The sequence below is a fragment of the Coptis chinensis genome, chromosome 6, assembly GCF_015680905.1.
Source record: "Coptis chinensis isolate HL-2020 chromosome 6, ASM1568090v1, whole genome shotgun sequence".
NCBI classification, from domain to species: domain Eukaryota; kingdom Viridiplantae; phylum Streptophyta; class Magnoliopsida; order Ranunculales; family Ranunculaceae; genus Coptis; species Coptis chinensis.
Window position 1 is genome coordinate 75,945,836 of NC_141461.1, and position 21,646 is coordinate 75,967,481.

The window sequence follows — 21,646 nt, forward strand, 5'->3', positions numbered from 1 at the left end:
CAGAAGAGCAAAATCAAACCACAAAAATCGAATTTTTTAATGAATAACGCAAGTAATAAAAATCGCACCTTTGGTTATAACTGTAGCCAACCAACACCCAAGTTAATTTCAGTTGTGATATCACCAAGTAGTAGTGTGAAAAATTGAAAAAGAGATATGAGATGATGAAACATAGAAAATCATAGAAGAAGAAGGCGAAGGAAGTCGTTACCTAATAGCGGCAGCAGCGGGGACTGGTGCTGACTCCAAAAACTTGTTGAAATGATGAACTTGAACGAGAGAGGCGATGAAAAGAGCGAAACTTGTTGAACGAGAGAGGCGATGAACAATATAAAGCTTGTTCATAGTAATCTTAAATAGGAGAGAAAGAGCGCGATAATTTTGGTCTTCCCTCTCAGCGAAAATTCTTTCCTTCTCACGAATTTTTTATTTAGAAATCTTAAATTCTAATTTAGTTATTATTTTAATATTATATTTAATATTCACGATTTATTTACGCTTTTTGTCCAAAAAAACGTAACAAATTAATTCTCATATTTGGCAAAATTAACGTAACACTTTATATATAATTGTAACGCTTATAAAACGTTAGGAACCTAGTTACACTTTAAAAACGTTACTAAGCAAAAAACTGGAGCGTTACTAATATCCTGTTTTGGTGTAGTGGTAGTGGTATTCTGAGCACTCTCAGTTTGAGAAGTAGTAGCACCATTAGCTTCGCTCTCAGCAACTTCGGGTGCATCACCCCCACCTCCTTGGGTTTCCTCAATATTATCTAAACAAGTTATAGAAACAAAAAGTTAATTTCATAACAAGTTAGATGCACAAAAATCAACTCTATTTACTTCAAATCAGCTAACCTCCCGAATCTGTTTCCATATCATCGAACCCAATATTACCCCCTTCTCCAGTTGCATGGTCATTCCCAAAAAGAATACAACATTAATCGTAGAAGGGAAACATCTTCTGCTTAAGACTACTTGCCCCAGGATGAGCCTATATCCCACAATATATCAATCAATATGACACCCCATAAAGAAAAAATATATAGACTATTTTATTACCTGTATATAACTCTCCCATGCATTATCATCCGCATTAATTCTCTTGGTCTCTTTGTTGAAAGCTAAACCAAACCCACTAGCATCGACTGCATGTTTGGCAACTACCCAAGCAGCCTTCATTGTTTTCAACCTTGATCTTACATTGTCAGATACAAGATTCATGCCAAGTCGTGAATTGATTTCATCAGCAATACGCTTCAAGCTTTCTTTCCTCCACCCATTATCAACCCTCTTTCCCCCATTAGCTAACTCCTTTAACAATACCTCTACCAAAATGGTTTCCATGTTGGGAAACCATCTAATTTGGGCTGATCTCTTCCGTTTTCTATTGTCAACATCATTCAAAGGAGTACTCACACCACCTACCATACCTAGTTTGAAGCAATGAACCACCGATGAAAATAGCAAACAAACATATCAAATAGCAAACAAACATAACCAATAAACAATATTACATATCAATAAAAGTACAAAGCCGTAGAAGAAGGCCGAGACAATAAAATATTATAAGTAGTTAAACCATTATCCAACAAAACAAGAACACCATAATAAAGTCATAATGTCTATTACAAAAACACCCTACTAAAATCATTATGTTTATTACACAATCTTATAATGCAATTACTCCACATCGTTATCTTCCCACATTGCAATTGACAACTCATCCCTAAAATTAGTCCACCCAGTGGCTGGTTGCATATCAATATTCATATTTGGAGCATTAAGAGTGTTGTCATCCTCTTCCTCCTCATCACTGAGCTCTTCATCACTCAAAGTACTACTAGGATCTTCTTCTCGCAAAAAATTGTGCAATGCACAACATGCAAGGATTACCTTTGTGTGTGTCGTGGGGTCGTGGAAAGCTGGATGCCTTAGATAAGCAAATCGCTTCTTCAAGATACCGATTGTCCTTTCAACAACAGTTCGCAAGGACGAATGGCGAAAGTTATATTGTTCTTTATGATTTTCAGGTTGAACTTCACCTATCTCTCTAAGATGATACCGCACACCACGGTAAGGCGTGAGAAACCCTGGCACTAAAGTGAACCCAGCATCCGCAAGATAGTACTTACCATTTGGAATAGTAAGTTTATGCCCTGGACGAGACACTGCACTCCTCAATAACCTTCCATCGTGGCAGGATCCCTCCCACCCTACAAGCACGTATGTGAATCTCATGTCAAATGTGCAAGCTACCAACACATTTTGGGTGACTTGACCTTTCCTATTACGATACCTAACCTGTTGCGCCAATGACAAATTAATTTGAAAGTGTGTACCATCAACCACACCCACCGCATCCTAACATAAAAAAAACTTGATTAAGATTGGCTAAACTACCAAACCTTGTAATCAAAATGATCCTAACAAATTTTCCAAAAGTTGACTCACCTTAAAATAGCAATGCCAATGATGCGTGTTGGAACACTCGCGAGGAGAGTTCTCAGCGGTAGCATTTGTTACTAACTCTCTGAATAGACGAAGGATTGCAGCCAACACAACATGGAAATAGCGGTGCACTGATTCTCCCGAACGGAAGAATTGAAATGTTTCATTCCGATTGCGCATATCATGCCCAATTGTATTGAGAAATAGGGCCACTTGCTCTTCCACCGTAACATGTCTGCTATCGGCTAGGCCATGACCACGTAAACGATTGCACAATCGACAAAACACTGACTGTCTCATCCTCAACTGCTCATGGCAGAATCGGTCAGTGGTTGTATACATCCTACACAAAACAATTCTCCGTACTTGATCACAATTCGTACGAGGAGCTCTAGTAAGAGTTGGTGGAGCCCTATGCCTAGGCCTATACCTCCCCATATACCTTCTCCTATACCACCATGTCATCATCATATGGGCACCCATAATTATAATTAGAAATGCCACTAACATGCACTCCACGTTAGGTCATCATTCTACAATACCTCAAAAATAAAAATCAATAAGGTATACAAATTATTAATTGTGTGTCCAATATCCACATATATAAAATCATATATCAACGTTCTTAAAATTATATAGATTTCACAATATGATCTATGAAAATATTTGACATGATTATTAACAATTAAAGACATATTAATTTCAGCACACTCAGCACCTCCACTAACACACACAAACAAGTTCAAAATAATTTCAAAAGAGACAGAAGTAACGAGTTCATAACAAACACAGTCCCAAAACACAAGAGACAGAGTTCATAAGTTCATAAGTTCATAACACAATACCATCAATTGCACCCAAGATAATAATATCTAAAATAAATTAGCACTCCCAAATACAAACAAGTTTTATTTTCAAAACATGACCACCCCAAGATAGACCAAAGCCTCACAACCCTGCTTGGTCAAGTGTCCCATCTTTCTTCATTATTTTTAACTTTGATCGGACATTGTCAGATACAAGAGTCATATTTAGTCGTCGATTTATTTCATTAGCAATTCGCTTCAAGCTCGCTGTCGTCCACCCATTAATGGCAATATAAGAATTCCTTCTCCCACTAGTAGCCTCCTCCAACAACACTTCAATCAAAATCGGTTCCATATTGGCATTCCATGTAACTCGGGAATTACCACTCATTGGATTAACACCACCACTTGCCATACCTAGTTTTAAACAAATAATAAAGAAAATAATCGACTTCCAAAGAAAATAATCGACTTTCAATGTTTCATAATTACTACAATTTATTATTGGGGAGTTTCCAAAAGAGAGCTAGATGCAAATCAAAGTCCATGTCTATCTGATAATTGAACATTTTTCAAATCAAACAGTGCCCATAACCAAAACAGATGTAAATACAAATACCCAAGTTCATAATTTCAACTATCGAGCCTTAAAATTGAATAAAAAACCAACAAAAGATGACGAATAACACATTAACACACGTCTTTTTTCAAAAAAATGTGGGTCGTGTTCACCTCATAAACACGTGCTAGTCTTGAGAAATGGTTTAAATAACAAAAACATGAAATCCAAAAGGAAAGTTTGAATCGTTGTTCATCCAATTTTTTCTAAAATCCGAAACATTCACTCATTTTTTCTTCTTCATTCATTAAATAAGAAATGAAAAATAGGTTACAGCTCATTAAATGTTCACTCATTTTCTTAAATGTCTAACGTTGTGTTGATTCTAAGCAAATATTACTTTTCATTCTGATAGCTTGATTCCTTGAGGGCTTGAACATCTAGCAAAAAATATTTCCATTATTGCTGTAGCCAAACTGGTAACAATGTTGTCAGATTGAGACATGGTTTTATGTCATGTAACGAATGAAAATATAGTTTTATTATACCTTTTAAGAAGTTGATATGAACCGTCCAAATCAAATTATAAGTTGGCTCTAAGTTGAATTATGCTTTAGAAGTAGTTGTTTGTGGTCATCAGTACACACCAACATTTGAACACCAGTTATACAAGATGATGTCTAAACAAAGAATTGTAAGAGTGTGGGTGTAGTGAGGCATTGAGGCTCTACAGAACACGACACTAAAAAGCAACAGAATTAAAACGTGAATTAAAAAGCAACAAAATTATAAAAAGCAATATTTATAAATATAGTTCTAAAGATTTGTACCTGACACGCAATTTCTTCAATTTCTTCAACCTTCTTCAATTTCTGTGTTTGTAACCAACAAACAAAAAAAAAATGTGAGGGGACAGAAAATGAAGAGAGAGATAGGAGATATAAAGAGATGAAGAGAGAAGTGAGAGAGGAGAGAGGAGAGCAGATGAAGAGAGAGAGATGAGAGGAGAGCAGATGAAGATAGAGGAGATGAGAGCGAGAGATTACCTGTTGAGATCTAGGGCTTGAGAGAACGAGTTGCGGCTGTGAAAGAGAGAGAGAAAAGAGGTGGCAAATTATTATTGCCCTAGTGGGAAAATAATGGGTGGCAAAAGAGTTTAGGGGGAGCTGGATTCTATTTTCCCACTTCTAGTGGGAAAATATCATTTGCCGGCAAATACCAAACAGTGTTTGCCACTACCCTTAAATGCAGCCAAACAATGGCAAATGGTGCATCTAGTGGGAAAATTTTATTTGCCACCCCCATTTGCCACTAAACAAACACAGCCTTAGAGATTAAATTACCGATAAATTGGAAACTGGATGCAACTGTATTGACCTAACCTAAAAAAAATAACTATAAATTGGAAACAGGATGCAAATGTGTAAAACTAATATTTAAAAATAATTAACGGGAAATCGGAAATCGGATGCAACAACACTGAACTAATTTCAAAAAATAAATTGGATGCAAATGCATTGAACTAATCTCAAGAAATAATTAACGGAAAGTCGGAAACTGGATGCAAATTCATTGAACTAACCTCAAACAATAATTAATGGGAAATCAGAAACTAGATGCAAATGCAACCTCATCAAATAATAAACGAGAAATCGGAAACTGGATGCAAATGTATTAAACTAATCTCAAAAAATGATTAACGGAAAATCAGAAACTGGATACAAATGCATTTAACTGAGCTCGAAGAATAATTAGCAGAAAATTGGAAATTGGATGCAAATGAATTAAACTAACTGCAAAGAATAATTAACAATAAATCGAAAACTAGATGCAACTGCATTGAACTAACCTCAAAAAATAAATAACAGAATATCAGAAATTGGATGCAAATGCATTGAACTAACCTCAAAATATAGTTGTGTTATATGTTGTGAGAATGTCTCGATAAGTATAGTTTTGCATTTAAAACGGTGTTTATCTTATATTTTTTCGTATAATTGGAAATACCTTGCTATTCAAGTAGCTTCAATATGAACTTCGTCTTATTAGACAATCTCACAAAACTTGAATCAAACTTCAATTATTAAACAACAAATGAAGTTGAAGGATTTTATCAATGGTGAGTTTTTTTTTTTTTTAGAAAGTACTTGAGGTTTTCATGTTATAAAAAATTTGGATGAGTGAGCAATATAATATTTGTATATAATAGTTATGCATATATAGTTGCATATATTTTTCAGAATAATTAATATGACAGGACCCGTTCGTAGATAATCTTTGAAGATCCCACATAGTGAGCCAGGTATATAATTTAAAGAATAATTAACGGGAAATCGGAAACTGGATAATCTTTGATGATCCTATATAGTAAATCAAACATAATTTATTTTTATGTCATGTTTGCAAGGACACTACAGATGGATAAGTAGAAAGTTGGTATTACACACCACATTGGATAATTAAAAGGAAATCGAAAACTGGATTCAAATACATGGAACTAAGCTCAAAGAGTAATTAACGTAAAATCGGAAACTTTATGCGAATGCAATAAACTAAACTTAAAAAGTAATTAACTAGATATCGGAAACTTGATGCAATTGCATTAAACTAACGTAAGAGAATAACTAATGTGAAATTAGAAATTGGATGCAAATCCTTTAAAAATATTTAATGGAAAATCAGAAACGGTATGCAAAAATGCATCAAACAAATCTTAAATAATAATTAACGGTGAATCAGAAACTGGATGCAAATGCATTAAACTAACCTCAAAATATAATTAACAGAAAATCAAAAATCAAATGCAATTGCATTGAACTAACCTCATAGAATAATTGACGAGAAATCAGAAAATAGATGCAAATGCATTGAAATAACCTCAAAGAATAGTTAACGGGAAATTAGAAACCGAATGAAATTGCATCGAACTAATTAAAACCTCAAAGCATACATAATCAGAAATCATAAATCATAAACTTGATGCAGATGTATTGAACTAACCTCAAAGAGTTATTAATGAGAAATCGAAAACTTGATGCAAATGCAATGAACTAATCTAAAGACTAGTTAACGAATATAAAAACATCAAAAAATGGATGCAAATGCACTGAACTAACCTCAATGAATAATTAACGGGAAATCATAAATTTGATGCAACTGCATTGAACAAACCTCAAAAAATAATTAACGGAAAATCGAAAACTTGCTGCAAATGCATTAAACTAATCTAAAAAAACAATTAACGGGAAATCAAAAATTGGATGCAACTGCATTGAACTAACCTCAAAGAATAATTAACGGGAAATCGAAAATTGGATGTAACTGCATTAAACTAAAATCATATATTAACTAACAGGCGGGGAAATCAGAAATTGGATGCAATATCCTTGATGAATATTTAACAAAAATCAGAAACTGGATGCAAATGCATTGAAATAACCTCAAATAATAGTTAACTGAAAATCGGAAACCGGATGTAACTACATCAAACTACCCTCAAAGCATAAATAACTGGGAATTGGAAGCTAGATGCGAACTAACTTTGAAAAATAATTAATGGAAAATCAGAAACTAGATGCAGATGTATTAAACCAACCTCAAATAATAATTAACGGGAAATTGGAACCTTGATGCAAATGCAATTAACTAATCTCAAAGGGTAATTAATGAAACATTGAAAACTAGATGGAACTGCACTGAATTAACCTTAATGAATAACTAACAGGAAATCGTAAACTTGGTGCAACTACACTGAACGAACCTCAAAGAATAATTAACGGAAAATCAGAAACTTGATACAACTACATTGAAATTAACCTCAAAGAATAATTAATGGGAAATCGGAAACTATATCCAACTACATTGAACTAGTCTCAAATAATAATTAACGTAAAATTGGAAACTTGATGCAAATGCATTGAACTAACCTCGAAATATAGTTGTATTATATATAGGGAGAATATAATATTTCGACAAGTATAGTTTTACATTTTAAGTATTGTTTATTATAATTATTTTATTATGATTGAGAATGCCTTGCTATTTAAGTAACTTCAATATCATCTTCGCCACATTGGATATTCTTACAAAATTTCAATCAAACTTCTATTATTAAACATAACAACAAAAATAAATCGATGAGTTTTACCAAGGTTTAGTGCTTTCTTTTGATAGAGAGTGGTGCAAGAAATTTAAACAAGTGATTAATATAATTTCTATATCTCATGGCTATGAATAGTTGCTAATATTTTTTAGAATAATTTAATATAACGATACCCGTTCATAGGACGGGTTCGGAAGCTAGTGACTGTATATGGAAGGAACTGGTTTGATGTAAAAGAAAACCCACCCCCTAATGCTTCCTGGTTTTGGAAAGAGATACATAGGGTGACTATAAAGCTCATTGATGGGTGTATATAGAGTATAGGGAAAGGGAATGAAATTTCCCTGATGACACAACCTTGGCTGAACATACATAAATCATAGGCCACTCACTATTAGTGAATTAATGCCTATGAGGTCCGAGCTATAATATCTTAAAGTAAAGGACATTATGTTGGAGGATGGGAGTGGATGAGATACAAATAGGGTTGATCACCTATTCCCATCTACTATAATCAATCTCATTAAGCAAGTGCTTATTCGACCAAGTTTTGGTGGCAAGGATAAGCTAAGATGGATGGGTACTAGAAATGGTACCCTCAATGTTAAGTCTGCATATCATGTGCTTCTGGGAAACCTAGAGATAGCACAGTCTTCTTCTTTTAACATAAAGACTGTTAAAGCTATCTGGAAAATCCCAATTACAGCTAGTATACAGATTTTTATCTGGAAAATGTATATGGGAAGTTTTCCAACTGGGGATTTACTTAGTAGAAGAGGTATGCAGGGGGATTTTTCGTGCCCTTTCTGTGGGGATGAACAAGAGGATCCTATATATCTGTTTTTTCAATGTGAATGGGTTAAGTCGATTTGGTTTGCTTTTAATCTTGGGGGCATAATGGAAGATTGGGCTGGCAATACTTTAGATGAAGAATTAATCTTGGGGGCAGGGTTTCCACACAAAATAATAAGTGGCTTAGTGAATAATTATCTCCTAACATAAAGTTGGGTATAATTATAATCAGATTTGATGCTGCATTTTTCAGGAGAATTGGGGAAGCAACAGCTGGAACAATGTCATGGGATAATGAAGGTTGTCTTAAAGGAGCAGCTACCAGAAGATTCACAGCAGCAGAAATGGTGGCTATCGAGGTAGCTGTGAAGCTAGCAAGGAGTACAGGAGATAATTCCTTTTTGTTCGAGGGTGATAGCAAACTAGCTATACAAAATGTACAAAACTCTTTGGAGTCAAACTCTTGTTGTTGGAGAGTCAAACTCTTGTTGTTGGAGATTTGAACCTATTAAACTGATGGTAGATGAGGCATGTAGGTCTTTTGGTTTCTGTAAGTTCCATTGAATTAGTAGGAGGCAAAACACAGAAGCTCACGAACGGGCTAAATGGGCAGTTCAGGGTCAAGATGTTAACCTTCTGCCAAAACTCTTGTTGGACTGTAATGTGGTTCCTTTTATGTTTTAATCTATATATAACGTTAACTTCTTCAAAAACGATCCTAACTAGACCGGCTAATTAAACAATATAATCAAAGTTCTTCAATTATTATTTCATCTTCTCATAGATTAGAAAATCGTAACTTTCTAACCTAGACAAATATAATATCAATTATCGTCCAAATGTTATGTTGTTGATATAATATGTTGATGATTAGTCAACCACGAATAATTACTATAAGTAAATTTGGATTTCTTTCTTTATGTCTAACTTAAGTTAATTACATAACAAGTTAACAATAGGTCCAAATGATATTGGATCTTCTGTCACAACACAGGGGAGGTGGTTGGTCCAACACCACCCTTCCGCATCATTATTACAAACTAGAGATTATTCACTTTGCACGTGACTTATATTTGATTGACTTTGTCTAATTTTGTTTTACTTATATGATACCCAAGTGAGGGGAGCTAACGTTTTGGATAGAAGAGGGGAGGGGGGTATGCACAAAAAATGTTTGGTTGGTTTCTGTCTTTCTGTCCTCATCTCTTCTCCTCTTCGTTCCTCTCTTTTTCTCTTTCCCTCTCTCTCTCTCCGCTCAAACCACCACTGCTTAGCAGTATACTACTTTAGTGGTAAGGCCCAAACAAAAAGTAAAATGTTAGAAAATCAGACACTCAGAACTACTAAAAAACATAACAGATCAAATTTTTGTCCCGTAAAAAAAAAATTCCGGCTCAGATGGCTAACATAGACACGTGTCAATAAAACATCACTTGTTAGAACCGAGTTACAGCTCAAACGACTCACTCGCCCACGCCCCTTATAAGTAGTAGAGATATATATAGATATAGATGATACTGTCTTGATGACGATACATAGCTATGTCCCGAGTTAAGCGCCCCTCAACACTCGGTTTCATAATATTTTTCCAATCTATTCCAAGTTCCCATCCAATCTGCATGAGAGAAATATTATATCTGGAACAGAAGTTGCAAGTTACAAGTTGTAATTGGAACATAAACGACAAAAAAATATGGGATCCCAAAAAATATCAAACAAAATCATGAATCACCTTATTCCATTTCACAAGAACTTGAATACAATAAAACCTAAGTAGTTTCAGAATCAAGGTTTTAGGGGGAAAATAATTGTATATAAAGGAGCTAGAAAAATAGTGGGCCATTTGTTTTTGCCTCTTATAAGACCTTGAGGTCTTATAACCTCTTATAAGATGTGGCCCAGTGATTTTTGACATTTTTTTTGTTTGTTTTTTGCTTCTTATAAGAGGCTCCAATTTTATAAGTACCAAAATTAGATCTACTTCAATTCTATAAGTCTTATAACTTGAAAAATGACTCAAACACCCCCGTCCATATACCCCTAACCCCATTTATCTCTTCTTTCCTTTTCATTATCTTCTTCTCCAAATAACTCCATTGCCCTAGCCACAGCCACCACCACCACCACCACCACCACCAACTACCACCAAACCACCACCACCACCACCACCACCACCCACCACCACCACCAAACTATTAAAACCACTGCCACCACTGCCGCCACTACCACCACCATCATCACCACCACCACTACCACCACCATCATCACCTCCACCACCACTATCACCGTACTATTAAGACTATCACCACCACCACCACCACCACCGTGCTATTAAAACCACCATCACCACCACCCACCATGCTATTAAGATCAATATCATCACCTCCACTACCACTACCATCACCACCACTACCACCGTACTATTAAGACTATCACCACCACCATCACCACCACCGTGCTATTAAGATATCCACCACTTCTACTACTACTACTACTACTATCACTACCACCACCGTGTTATTAAGACCAACATCATCACTTCCACTACCACCACCACCGTGCTATTAAGACCACTATCACCACTGCCAATTAAAGTAGTTTCCTAAAATCGATATTATAATTATCAAAATCGATTTGAAATCGAAAATCAAACTATATCTTTGTTTCAAATTAATCTATTCATGTTAAATGTGATGTAAAGTAGGGTTATATTTGTCAAATAACCATCTATAACATGTTATGTATTTGTTTTTTCTATTTTTACAAGTGCTTATAAGAGGAACTTAAAATGAAAAACAAACCACTTTATAAAACCATCTTATAAGACCCTCTTATAACACATGGTCTTATAAGACCCTCTTATAACTTAACCCAAAAAAACAAGGGTAATTTCCCAATTAGTAACCCATAATGTCAATCTGTTCCCAAGTAGTAACCACTCTTCAATTTTGACTTTTCAACCTCACTTTTGACACTTTTGCCCTTCTCCTTATTTTCAAATAATGCCCACGTGGACATGCAACACTCTCTCTCCTTATTTGAAGTGATTTGAAGTGATTTGATGGGTGTGTGGATAGATACCACAGATTATCTTAGAGATGAAGAGATGCAAATGAATGGTCACGAACGCATCTGTGGTTTAAAAGCCTCGAGATTCGTAAATATTAAGATGGAGGGTTATTGACATTAACACTGTTCATATACTATTTTTATTATAAAAAAATTATTTTTAATAAGAAAAATGTAGAAATAATAAGATTCTTGTAAAAATAACAAGAATAATGATAAAAAACATAAATAATGGATAAGATTCTTGTAAAAATAACAAGATAAAAATCATGAATTAAACCAACCCATGTATTAAACCCTTAAAACTAAGCAAAATCTACACAGCATTCACAGGACATGTTCTGGTTCTACAACTATCATCAACAAAAATGCAAAAAGCACCAGAAACTAAGACAAAACATAAACCCCAACATAAAAACTGAACAGAACATAACAACAGAACATAACAACCCTTAATCTTCATCGTCTTCATCTTCCTCCTCGTCTTCATCTTCCTCGTCTTCATCATCGCCATCATCCCCTTTAATCGGAACTATCATCATCATGTTGGTCTTCCCACATGTAATCGGTAGGGTTTTCAACAAAATAAGGATCATGCATCTCTTCTTCTTCATCGTCTTCTTCTTCATCGATTAGTCATCGATGAGAATAACTATCCCACATTTTCTCGTGCTTTCGTCACTTGAGTAATCGATTGGTTTCACCGCTTGAACATCCGGAAGAGGCATGTTGATAACTTTGGTAGATTTAACATTGGTAGATTGTTGCTTTGGTAGATTGTTGCTAACGAAAGAATATTAGAATGTGAGAGAGATCAAATTTTAGATGACTATTTCAAAGATAAATGTTTGGGAACGAGGCGTTGTAATTATGTGGGGTGGTTAGTTTTCTTTTCACCTTACCGTAAAATGGTCATCATGACACACAAACAATGAAGGGACAGGCAAGACCAAAATTAATTTAGAAAATGAAGTGAATTTTGACCCTTTGTCAAACCCAATGTAATTCGCTTGTTGCCATATTAGAGGGACATGCAAGTATGCAACTTCGACTAAATTACCCCTAAATTAACCCATAAATGGACCCTAAATGGATTGAATGAATAATTTGGGTACCCATAAATAATTATCAATGTACAAGAAAGTTATGATAGTCTTAAGGCCACAATATATAGTTATTCATTGATGATCGAATATGAATATCATTATTTTGGCGGAAATTTGAGGATTGACATGTGTCCCCAATTTAAAGGCAATCAAACCCTTTTTTCTTTTTTCAAATACCCATGTTTATTTCATGATATCTAGTGGCAAGCATGCTTGGCATGTTAAAAAAAAGCTTCATGTAGAATGTTAATCTTTATACTTGAATTTCTTGAATTTTTTTTAACCTTATTAGAATTAATTATTTAGACAATGTATAGTAAAGTTGTTGATAGTTCTAGGGTAGGAATATGTTTGTTCATTTGATAGAGGAATCAACATGGACATCAGTATTTTGGCGGGAAATGAAGTTAGGTACCCAATGAAGTCTGACACGTGGAGGGAAATAACCTTGGAACGTACGTGTCATATTAACCGAAACTTAAAGAAATCAATTGGGAATTAGGGGGAAAAACTGTCCTAGTGAAGCTCAATTAAATTTGGAAACCCTAATTTTTAGTTTCACTTCAATCTCCATATTATAACCCCACCCTCATTTTATCTTTTTTACGGTTCGAATTATTGGTGGAGAAATGAGGAAGCTTAACCTCGACATGTAGAATGTCATTAGATAAAATGCAGAAATTATTTGGTGGATTTAGTAAGGAAGAAATGGAGGATTTTGAGAATTCCTGTTTTCGAAGCTTTTTGCAAATCCAAAAATATGCACACAACAACTGCTCTAGTTTGTGCCATAGTTAGCCATAAAGTTGGTAGACTTTGCTATCGGATTGGTAACAAAGATTTGGTATTCAAGAAGAGTGATGTTGCATTGATTATGGGTCTTAGTGTAAACTCTGTTGCTAACTCATTCTACACCACCGACGTGAAGAACAACACATCGAATTTAGGTGCTAGGTTTTTTTAAAGGAAGCAATCGTTAGTGAGACGTAAAATATTAGATGCTTTAGTGGTGGCAAAATCCAAAGGTAGTGAAGATAAAAGTGATATATTTAGGCTCAATAGGTTGTATGTGCTGCTCCAAGTTGTGCTTCCCGGATCTTCTAGGACTTTGTAGATGGAAGGTATGTTGATCTTGCAGAGGACCTAGCTGCTTTTGATCAGTTTCCATGGGGCACACCTTGCTTTGAGATGTTGGAATACTGTTTGGATGATATTTACAAAAATGTGTTAGTTGAGAAGGACTCCTTTGCAGTTTATGGTTGTGTTATTTGTTTTGATATTTGGGCATACCTTCACATCCCCTCTCTTGGGGCTCGTAGGGCATTGAATGGTAAATTCCCAAGAATACTAGATTGGGTTCAGTTGCCTCCCAAGAACTTACATCTCCAAACTGGAAGAAGAAGCTCGAGCCTCTTAAGGGGTAAGGTTGTTGCCTTTGACACTTTGGATATTGAAGAAGAAGAAATGAATGAAGATGTAATGAAGGTGGCTTTCAACCAACAGGCCACACAAAGCTGCCGGTTTGGTTTCAGAGATGCTTGAGACGAGCACACCCTACCGAAAGGCCTTGTAAGCATATGATTGAAACTCTGCATTGTTGATTATAAACTCTACATTGTTGATTATAAACTCTGCATTGCATTGTTGATTATAAACTCTGCATTGTTAATTATATTCTGCAACTCGATACATCAAGAATGCATTTGACATCCGTTGCATTTATAAGAAAGGTTCTTAAACCGAAAATATCGGGAAGTATATATTACATTTGTGTTGACTCACGGGATAGGTTCTTAAACTTGATATATCGAAACTCTATGGTAGTTTTATGTTAACCGATAAGATAGGTTAAATAAACCGGATATATCGGGAACTTTATGTTAGTGCTCATAAGGTAGATAGGACTCATAAGATAGGACTCTATGATACACCGCAATGCTTACTTCAACTAACTTTTGAATACAGGTTAGGGTGGCTCTAATGACATCAAGTCTGAAATTAGGGACGTATGGAGACAATACCGCAAGGGGTTTTACAGGGTGGGAAGAAAAGTGGATTGGGTGAACCATCATCATCCCAGGGGGTTGTGAAGGGACCAAGAACAAAGAAAACAAGGGGAAGAAGTTGTGTCTACACCAATGCTGATGCTGTTGTCAAAAAACCTACTACACGATTTGTTAAGAATAAGGTTAAAGCTGTTGTGGAAGAAGCTGTGTCTACCCTACATTCTAAGAGGAAGTCATCATCCCCACCTTCTAAGAGGAAGTCATCATCCTCTAAGAAAGTAACATTTGATCTTTCACATGAGGTTGAAGAAAATAGAAAAAAGAGGAGTGAATCACGGGGTTTAAAATGGTAAGGAGGAGGGTGAAGAGAAACATAGTATGCAAGATGCGTGAGAGTCCAAACCACCAAGGCTAAGTAAAGTAGAGGCTGTAAAGGCTAGCAAAAGGCAAACAATTTTGAAAAGAAGTCAAGTCAGTGAGAAAAGAAAAGACATGGAGGCTAAGAGCAAGGAAGCTAACAAACCAAAAAGAAGAAGAAATTTGATTGGTTTAGGTGAGGAAGAAGAAGATGGAGAGGGAGAGGGTAGTGAAACTGATCTTGTTGCAGCAGCTGATGTTTTGAGAGATATTAGTGAAGAGTTACCAAAGACTCCTCATGATGACCAGGTGATGGGGGAAGACCATGTACATGGTTTTTTCCAAGAACCTGAACATGAACATGAAGGCCCTTATGATAATGATGAGGGTGCTCCAGAGTTTTTAGTTGAGGAGGTTGAAGAGAGGGTTGTAAATACCTACAAATGTCAAGAGAATGTGGTTCAGGAGTCTTTGAGCAATGAAGTGCAGGAAGAGGGTGTGAAAGAGCCTGTTGATGAGAATGTGGTTGGCCAAAGTTCCCTAGTGGAAGTCTATAATATGGATGTTGTTGAGCATGTGCCATTTATTACTCCCTTGGACATTGCTCCCCCGGTGATGGTCCCCGCCTACACCTAATGTTGATGTTCCCTCCAATGATGATGTTGATATTGATGGGGAAGAAGTCCTGAACTCAGAAATGGAGAAGGTCACATTTTACGCTTTACTTTCTTGCGATCTTGACATAAACCGACTTGCTGTATTGTCACCCACAACCGCCAAACCTTTGAGGTAGATAGTCAGCTAAAATCTATTGTTGTTATGAAATCTAAAAATGATAATGTGATGTTGGGAGAACGTGATAATGATGTAGATGATGATGATGCTGGAGGGGGAAATGGTGGTCCCTGATGTGGTGCGATACAGAGTCAAATGGCAAGTGAAATGGAAAAGAAAACTGAAGAAACACACCAAAAAGAAAAGAAGATAATGGAAGGGATGCAAGGTCAGTCATGGGAAGAAAATATTGGACATGAATGTGATGAACTGATCAAGTCTGCTCTGGCCAAAACATTTATCAAGAAAACCACCACCAAAGGTGACCTCCTCGTCTTCTGATCTTATTGGAAGATGTTCACAAGGTTATGCAGTCCCACAAAACTGTTTAGATGCTAGAGTGTTTGGATACAACCAGTCTATTTCAGTGCAAAGTTTCCATTCATTGCATGGAAGAGAGTGGGTAGATGGGGAGGTCGATTACCTGACTAACATATTATCTTACATATTAACTAGCAAAGAACTAACATATTAACCATCGGAACTAACATATTAACCATCGCAAACCTGATAATAATGTTTAAAATTCTATGACTCGGTGATCACCATATATGTGAAGTTGTTGATCAGGTGGTACATCCAATATTGTAAGGAAAATGGCATTCCAGAAGAAGAAACATATACTATCATTGAGGATGTATACTTTTCTGTAAGTTGTATCTCATTGGTTGATGGAATTTGTTTTGTATAGTTCACCTTACTGATGAAGTACTTTATGATTTTGTTGATGTAGAAATTCATGAACAGAGAGTATACAAACTTTAAGAAGAAGATGGAAGACCAAACCTTCAGTGGTGCAACTCCTGATGACAGAGTAGATAGTGGTGCGTATCATCCACATGAAGTTGTTAAAGAGTACTTAGACCCTTATGAAGGAAGAATTAGAGATCAAGCACACCCATCTAGGGCAATGGGTCTTATCATTCCTCTTCAAGTTGAAGGTAGCCACTGGGTTCTTGAAGTCTACAATTTTGGAAAGAGAAAAATCTACAACTATGATTCTCTTGGTCTCAAGAAAGTTTCTGATGAGCAACTTGCTATAGAGACTTGTCTTACTTATGTCATGAGGTGTCTTTGATCCATCGTCACCTCATGATTTGGGAGCCCCTTAGGCTCGTGAGTTTGTGCCTGTTACTTTCAACAACCGGATACAAATAGTTGTGGCCTATTTTGCATAGCCTATCTAGATCGCCTTCCGAGGGGGGTGTACGAGGAAGTAAACAAAATAGATATGCAACCCCATCGAATGAGGAAGAGGATTGGAATGGATATAATTAATTATGGGTTGAATCCAGATACTGTTTCAAAAAGCAGACAAGAGCAATTAGAGAAGAGTTTGGAGGATGCTAAAGAAGTCGGTACGTGAGCAGGGGAATCACTATGAAACAGCTTGGTGGATGCTACTTCTTCTATTTTGTGTTTAGTGAAACAAATAACTTCTTCTATTTTGTGTTTAGTTGTCTAATTTTAGTATGGTAATATCATTTTGTGGTGCCGTTAATATCATCAGCTACGAATTTGTGATGATGGAATTTGTCATTCATTGCTTCATGCTTTCATGGAGTGATGAGTTAAGTTTTTAGTGAAGCATTTTTTATGGAATTAGTTGCTGATAGGTCCTGCAATGCAATATGGTTATTGGAATATAATGTTTCATCAAACATTTGTGTATAGTTTAGGCGGGAAATGTTTTGGGCGGGAATAGTTTGGCGCCAACACCACTTGGGTGGGAAAATAGTGTGTTTCCTTTATAAGTACAAACTGGGTTGCCTTTCTTGGTCCATCCCATTTCTCTTTTTTTTTTTTTCTCGCTCAAAATGGGTGGGGGTGAGGATTCTACCAAGAATAATACAAATGTTGGTTCATCATCAACCAACTATAGCAAATGTTTTGAGTGTGGGGAAATCAAGCCTTTGGAAGATCAACCGTCCATGGGCAACTATGCAATTGTCCGCTATGCTCAAGTCTGCGAATATGAGGTATGGTGTAAGTACAAAGCCACATAGTCTGGGAAGAAGGTTTCTCTCATGCAGGGCCGATCCATGCAAGGGTTTTAAATGGATAGATCTAGAAGGTGAAGGGACACATAAGGTTAAAGCACCTGCCAGTGAAGCAAAGGTGACAAAGGAAAACCAGTTGCAAATCACCATTGATGGTCCTATTAAAATGAAAATAGAGGGCAGTGTTGATGATGTTAGCCTACTTATAAAGAAACTATCCATTAGAGACTGATATTAATAGTTATCAGTGTTGATGACCATGTCATTGTTATAGTTACTGATATTAATAGTACAAGAAGATGTCCGTTCAAACCAAATTAATTACGAAACCAAAATTGCCAACCAAAACTATCCAAAATATCAACCCCGAAGTAAACTATCCAATTTACCACTAACATATATGCAACTGCAAGTGCCAATTTCAAACAAACAAACCAAAGCTGCCACTATTGGTGATTGGTTAAAAGAAAGATCATATGTACTCTTCATATGCAAAATCTGGTGGAATCCCAGCTGAAAAATCAATCCACTCAGCATCATCACTGGCAACCGTGCAAGTTGCCTTATTGTGTCCAAGACCACCACAACGCGTACACCTTCTTCTTTGCACTGGGACTCCCTCTCCTTTAGAGCGCTTTCTCTTTTTCTGTGGTCTTCCGGGCATCACCTCATCAACGGGTGGACGGACGATGATGCCATCATAAACCCAAACCCACTGTTCTTTTCCTCTTAATGGTGTCCAGTTCTCTCTATATGTATCCATCATCGTTTCTTTTGTGTACCAATGCAAGCAAAAGTCATATGCACATAGCTTACAGTGATCGATTGCCTTCATAGCATGGCTACAAGGAAGACCAACCTGTTGAAAGAAACCGCATGTGCAAGTCCTCTCCAAAAGGTCTACGGTGTCGATGCGGTCTAGTGATTGCCGCAAAACGTGCTCATTTGCCTTTGTTGCTATGAAACGTCTACTCGAATATCTCGACGAGATGAGCACTTCCTCGGTGATTTGGTCGGTTTTGTCTTCACTTTGACACCATCACCCGGTAGTCATAAAATGTTTCATTATGTTCAACCCGATACCATTGACAAGAGATGTCACCGGCATAGCTCTCTCGAAGTATCATCTTGTTCCAGACTCTCTATGTGATTTGTGTAGCAAATGTCATACCTTCTCATTGGAGCAAAAGCACAACACCACGACTCTTTCGGAATCTTTACAATCTTTGCATAACCTTTGCTGTCGGCACAATAAATTTGGCTCATAAGTCTTACAAATTCTACTTGTTCATAAGTTTCAGCAGCTCTCTTCACCTTCCCTTTTGTCTCTTGCTTAGTCATATAATTTGAAATGTGTTGTGCACAAAAGCAATGGACCGCATTAGGAAGTATTTTAGGCACGGCTTGAAGAATGCTTAGATGCCTATCAGAGAGAAGAACAAAGTTTTGCTCCGTCCCAACAACAAGGTCTCTTAACTTTTCCAGAAACCAATCCCAGTGGTCATTATTTTCCTTTGGGACTATGGCAAATGCAATTGGAACACCGTGGCTATCGCTATCTATAGCCGCGATAGCGATTAGTATGATTGAGTTGTACCTACCTATCATAAAAGTGCCATCAATCATAATCAATGGGCCGAAGACATCTTTTGTAAGCTTCGGACGGTGGCGCCAGTAGCTCACAAACAAACGCGTTCAAACTTGGTGCTTCGAGGGGCCGATGGCGTTTGCAACTCGGTGAAACAATCTGAATCCACTCTTTTAAGTTCTTTACAATAATTTGGCAACATTTGGTACGACTGACTAAAGCTTCCCCTTATCTGCAAGCAAAAAAGCGGAACAAACATAAGTTAGTTATTGCTACTATTGCGTTCATTAGTTGCTGATATAACCAACTAATACGACACAATTTCTTTACCTTTTGCATTGCAATTTCTTTTGCTTTCCAAGTAACTTTATACGACACATTTGTCTGGTGTGCGTCCTTAAACTCCAACTGCAACTGTTTCGGAGCCATATCAATATTGTCCCTAAGTTTGATTTCACAACTTCAAAACCCATTTTGCATCGGCTTGTTTATTAGTTGCAAATTGCTTTATCTTGTGAACATGTATGTGCTTCTCTCAAGGTTATAATAACCCATATATCGTAAACCGGTTGGTCGGTTTTGCAAACAAATGAAATGTGCAACCGAGACTTTACACTTCATATAAATCCTCGTCGGAGAAGTGCTTTCGCGACGACGCAAATCAAACATGTTTGCTATTGCGTATGACTTCATGTCTTTTATAAGATCATCGCGAGTAGGATAGTGTTGTCCTACTTTAGGAGGAACAAACTTTAGGTTCACATGAGGAGGAGTTACATCCACTTTAGCCGGTGTTTTACGGACTATGGGGAGAGCGAAGAGGATCATATCCTTGATGTAAGTCTTCTGAATTGAGATCTTCTGCACCGAATAGCGTAGCATCAACCATTCCATTTGTTTCAATATCAGGTTCACTTTGGCCTTCCTCATCATTAACAGTCATAGGCGTGCCTCCCCAAAAAAACTCTTGACTACGGTTAGGAGTAGACCATACATCACAATCATCATCCAATAATTGAACTTCATCATCATCATCTTGATTACCACCATTTACTACTCTAACTTCATCATCATCAGCTCCATCCTTTACTTGTACTACTTCTTCTTCTTCAAAATTAACTTCATGTAGTATTTCAACTTCATCATCATCACCCTCATTATTGTCAATATTTTGATTCATGGAAATTCTATATTCCTCGGGGGCCCCTCTGTATCACCATATGGATTTTGGGAATCAAAGTCATCATAATCGGTTGATCAAGATCCGTACACCATCTTGCTCATCACCATCATTGACCGTCCCCTCATTATATCGATAATTAGCTCCCCACTATCGGCAACTGGAACTATATGTTACCTTGCAAGGCTATAGAGTGTACCTTCCACAAATAGAGAAAAAGCGGTGTGACCGTTTCTCTTTTCTCAGAAAGGTTCGTGTAACCGGAGGAAACACCCTCCGGACAAATATCTATATTTCAATGAACACTTTCGATAAGTTCCACACCACTATCGGTGACGACGGTAAGCTATCATCTATCAACATATCCCATTGATATCGAAGACTTACCTGCCATCACCTTTTCGAACGTTGACAAGCTGTGAGGTTGAATGTGTTCTTCGACGTCGTGAATCTCCACATCTTCCCATTGATGAGTCCCCACTCTCCCACTCCAGGTTTGGTCAAGGGGACTTTCTGGAAAACCAAAGATTCATAACTATCAGGAAATAAAGCATGTACCCACCCTCACTAATAATGACCTAACCAAATGGAACTGCATTACTTACCAATTGCTTCATCGACAAGTTTAAATTGGTTAATATGACACTTCTGACGAGCTAGCTCCTTCTGTTTCAGAAAAGAGTGTTTCACAGGAGAAACAATGCTTGGAGTCGCGTATTTCTTAAGCAACTCAGTAGCAACTTCTTTCTTCTTAACATTAGGCTGTCCATTGCTTACTACTTCTACTTCGTTGA

General features: G+C 36.7%; 1 protein-coding gene and 1 long non-coding RNA gene across 2 annotated transcripts; both read right to left on the reverse strand.

Annotated features, from left to right (window-relative positions):
- Positions 1 to 3,581: 3,581 nt before the first annotated feature.
- On the reverse strand, positions 3,582 to 5,145 carry LOC147494505 (uncharacterized). Its single transcript, XR_015198589.1, has 3 exons — positions 4,865 to 5,145; positions 4,649 to 4,690; positions 3,582 to 3,676 (listed from the first exon to the last, which is right to left on the reverse strand). It is a non-coding gene; the product is annotated as an uncharacterized LOC147494505 (long non-coding RNA).
- A 13,411-nt stretch (positions 5,146 to 18,556) lies between these two features.
- LOC147494506 (uncharacterized) lies at positions 18,557 to 20,101 on the reverse strand. Its single transcript, XM_086568160.1, has 4 exons — positions 20,003 to 20,101; positions 19,772 to 19,904; positions 19,256 to 19,685; positions 18,557 to 19,112 (listed from the first exon to the last, which is right to left on the reverse strand). Exons 1-4 carry the CDS (start codon positions 20,099 to 20,101, stop codon positions 18,557 to 18,559), a joined length of 1,218 nt encoding a protein of 405 aa, XP_086424286.1.
- Between the last annotated feature and the right edge of the window lie 1,545 nt (positions 20,102 to 21,646).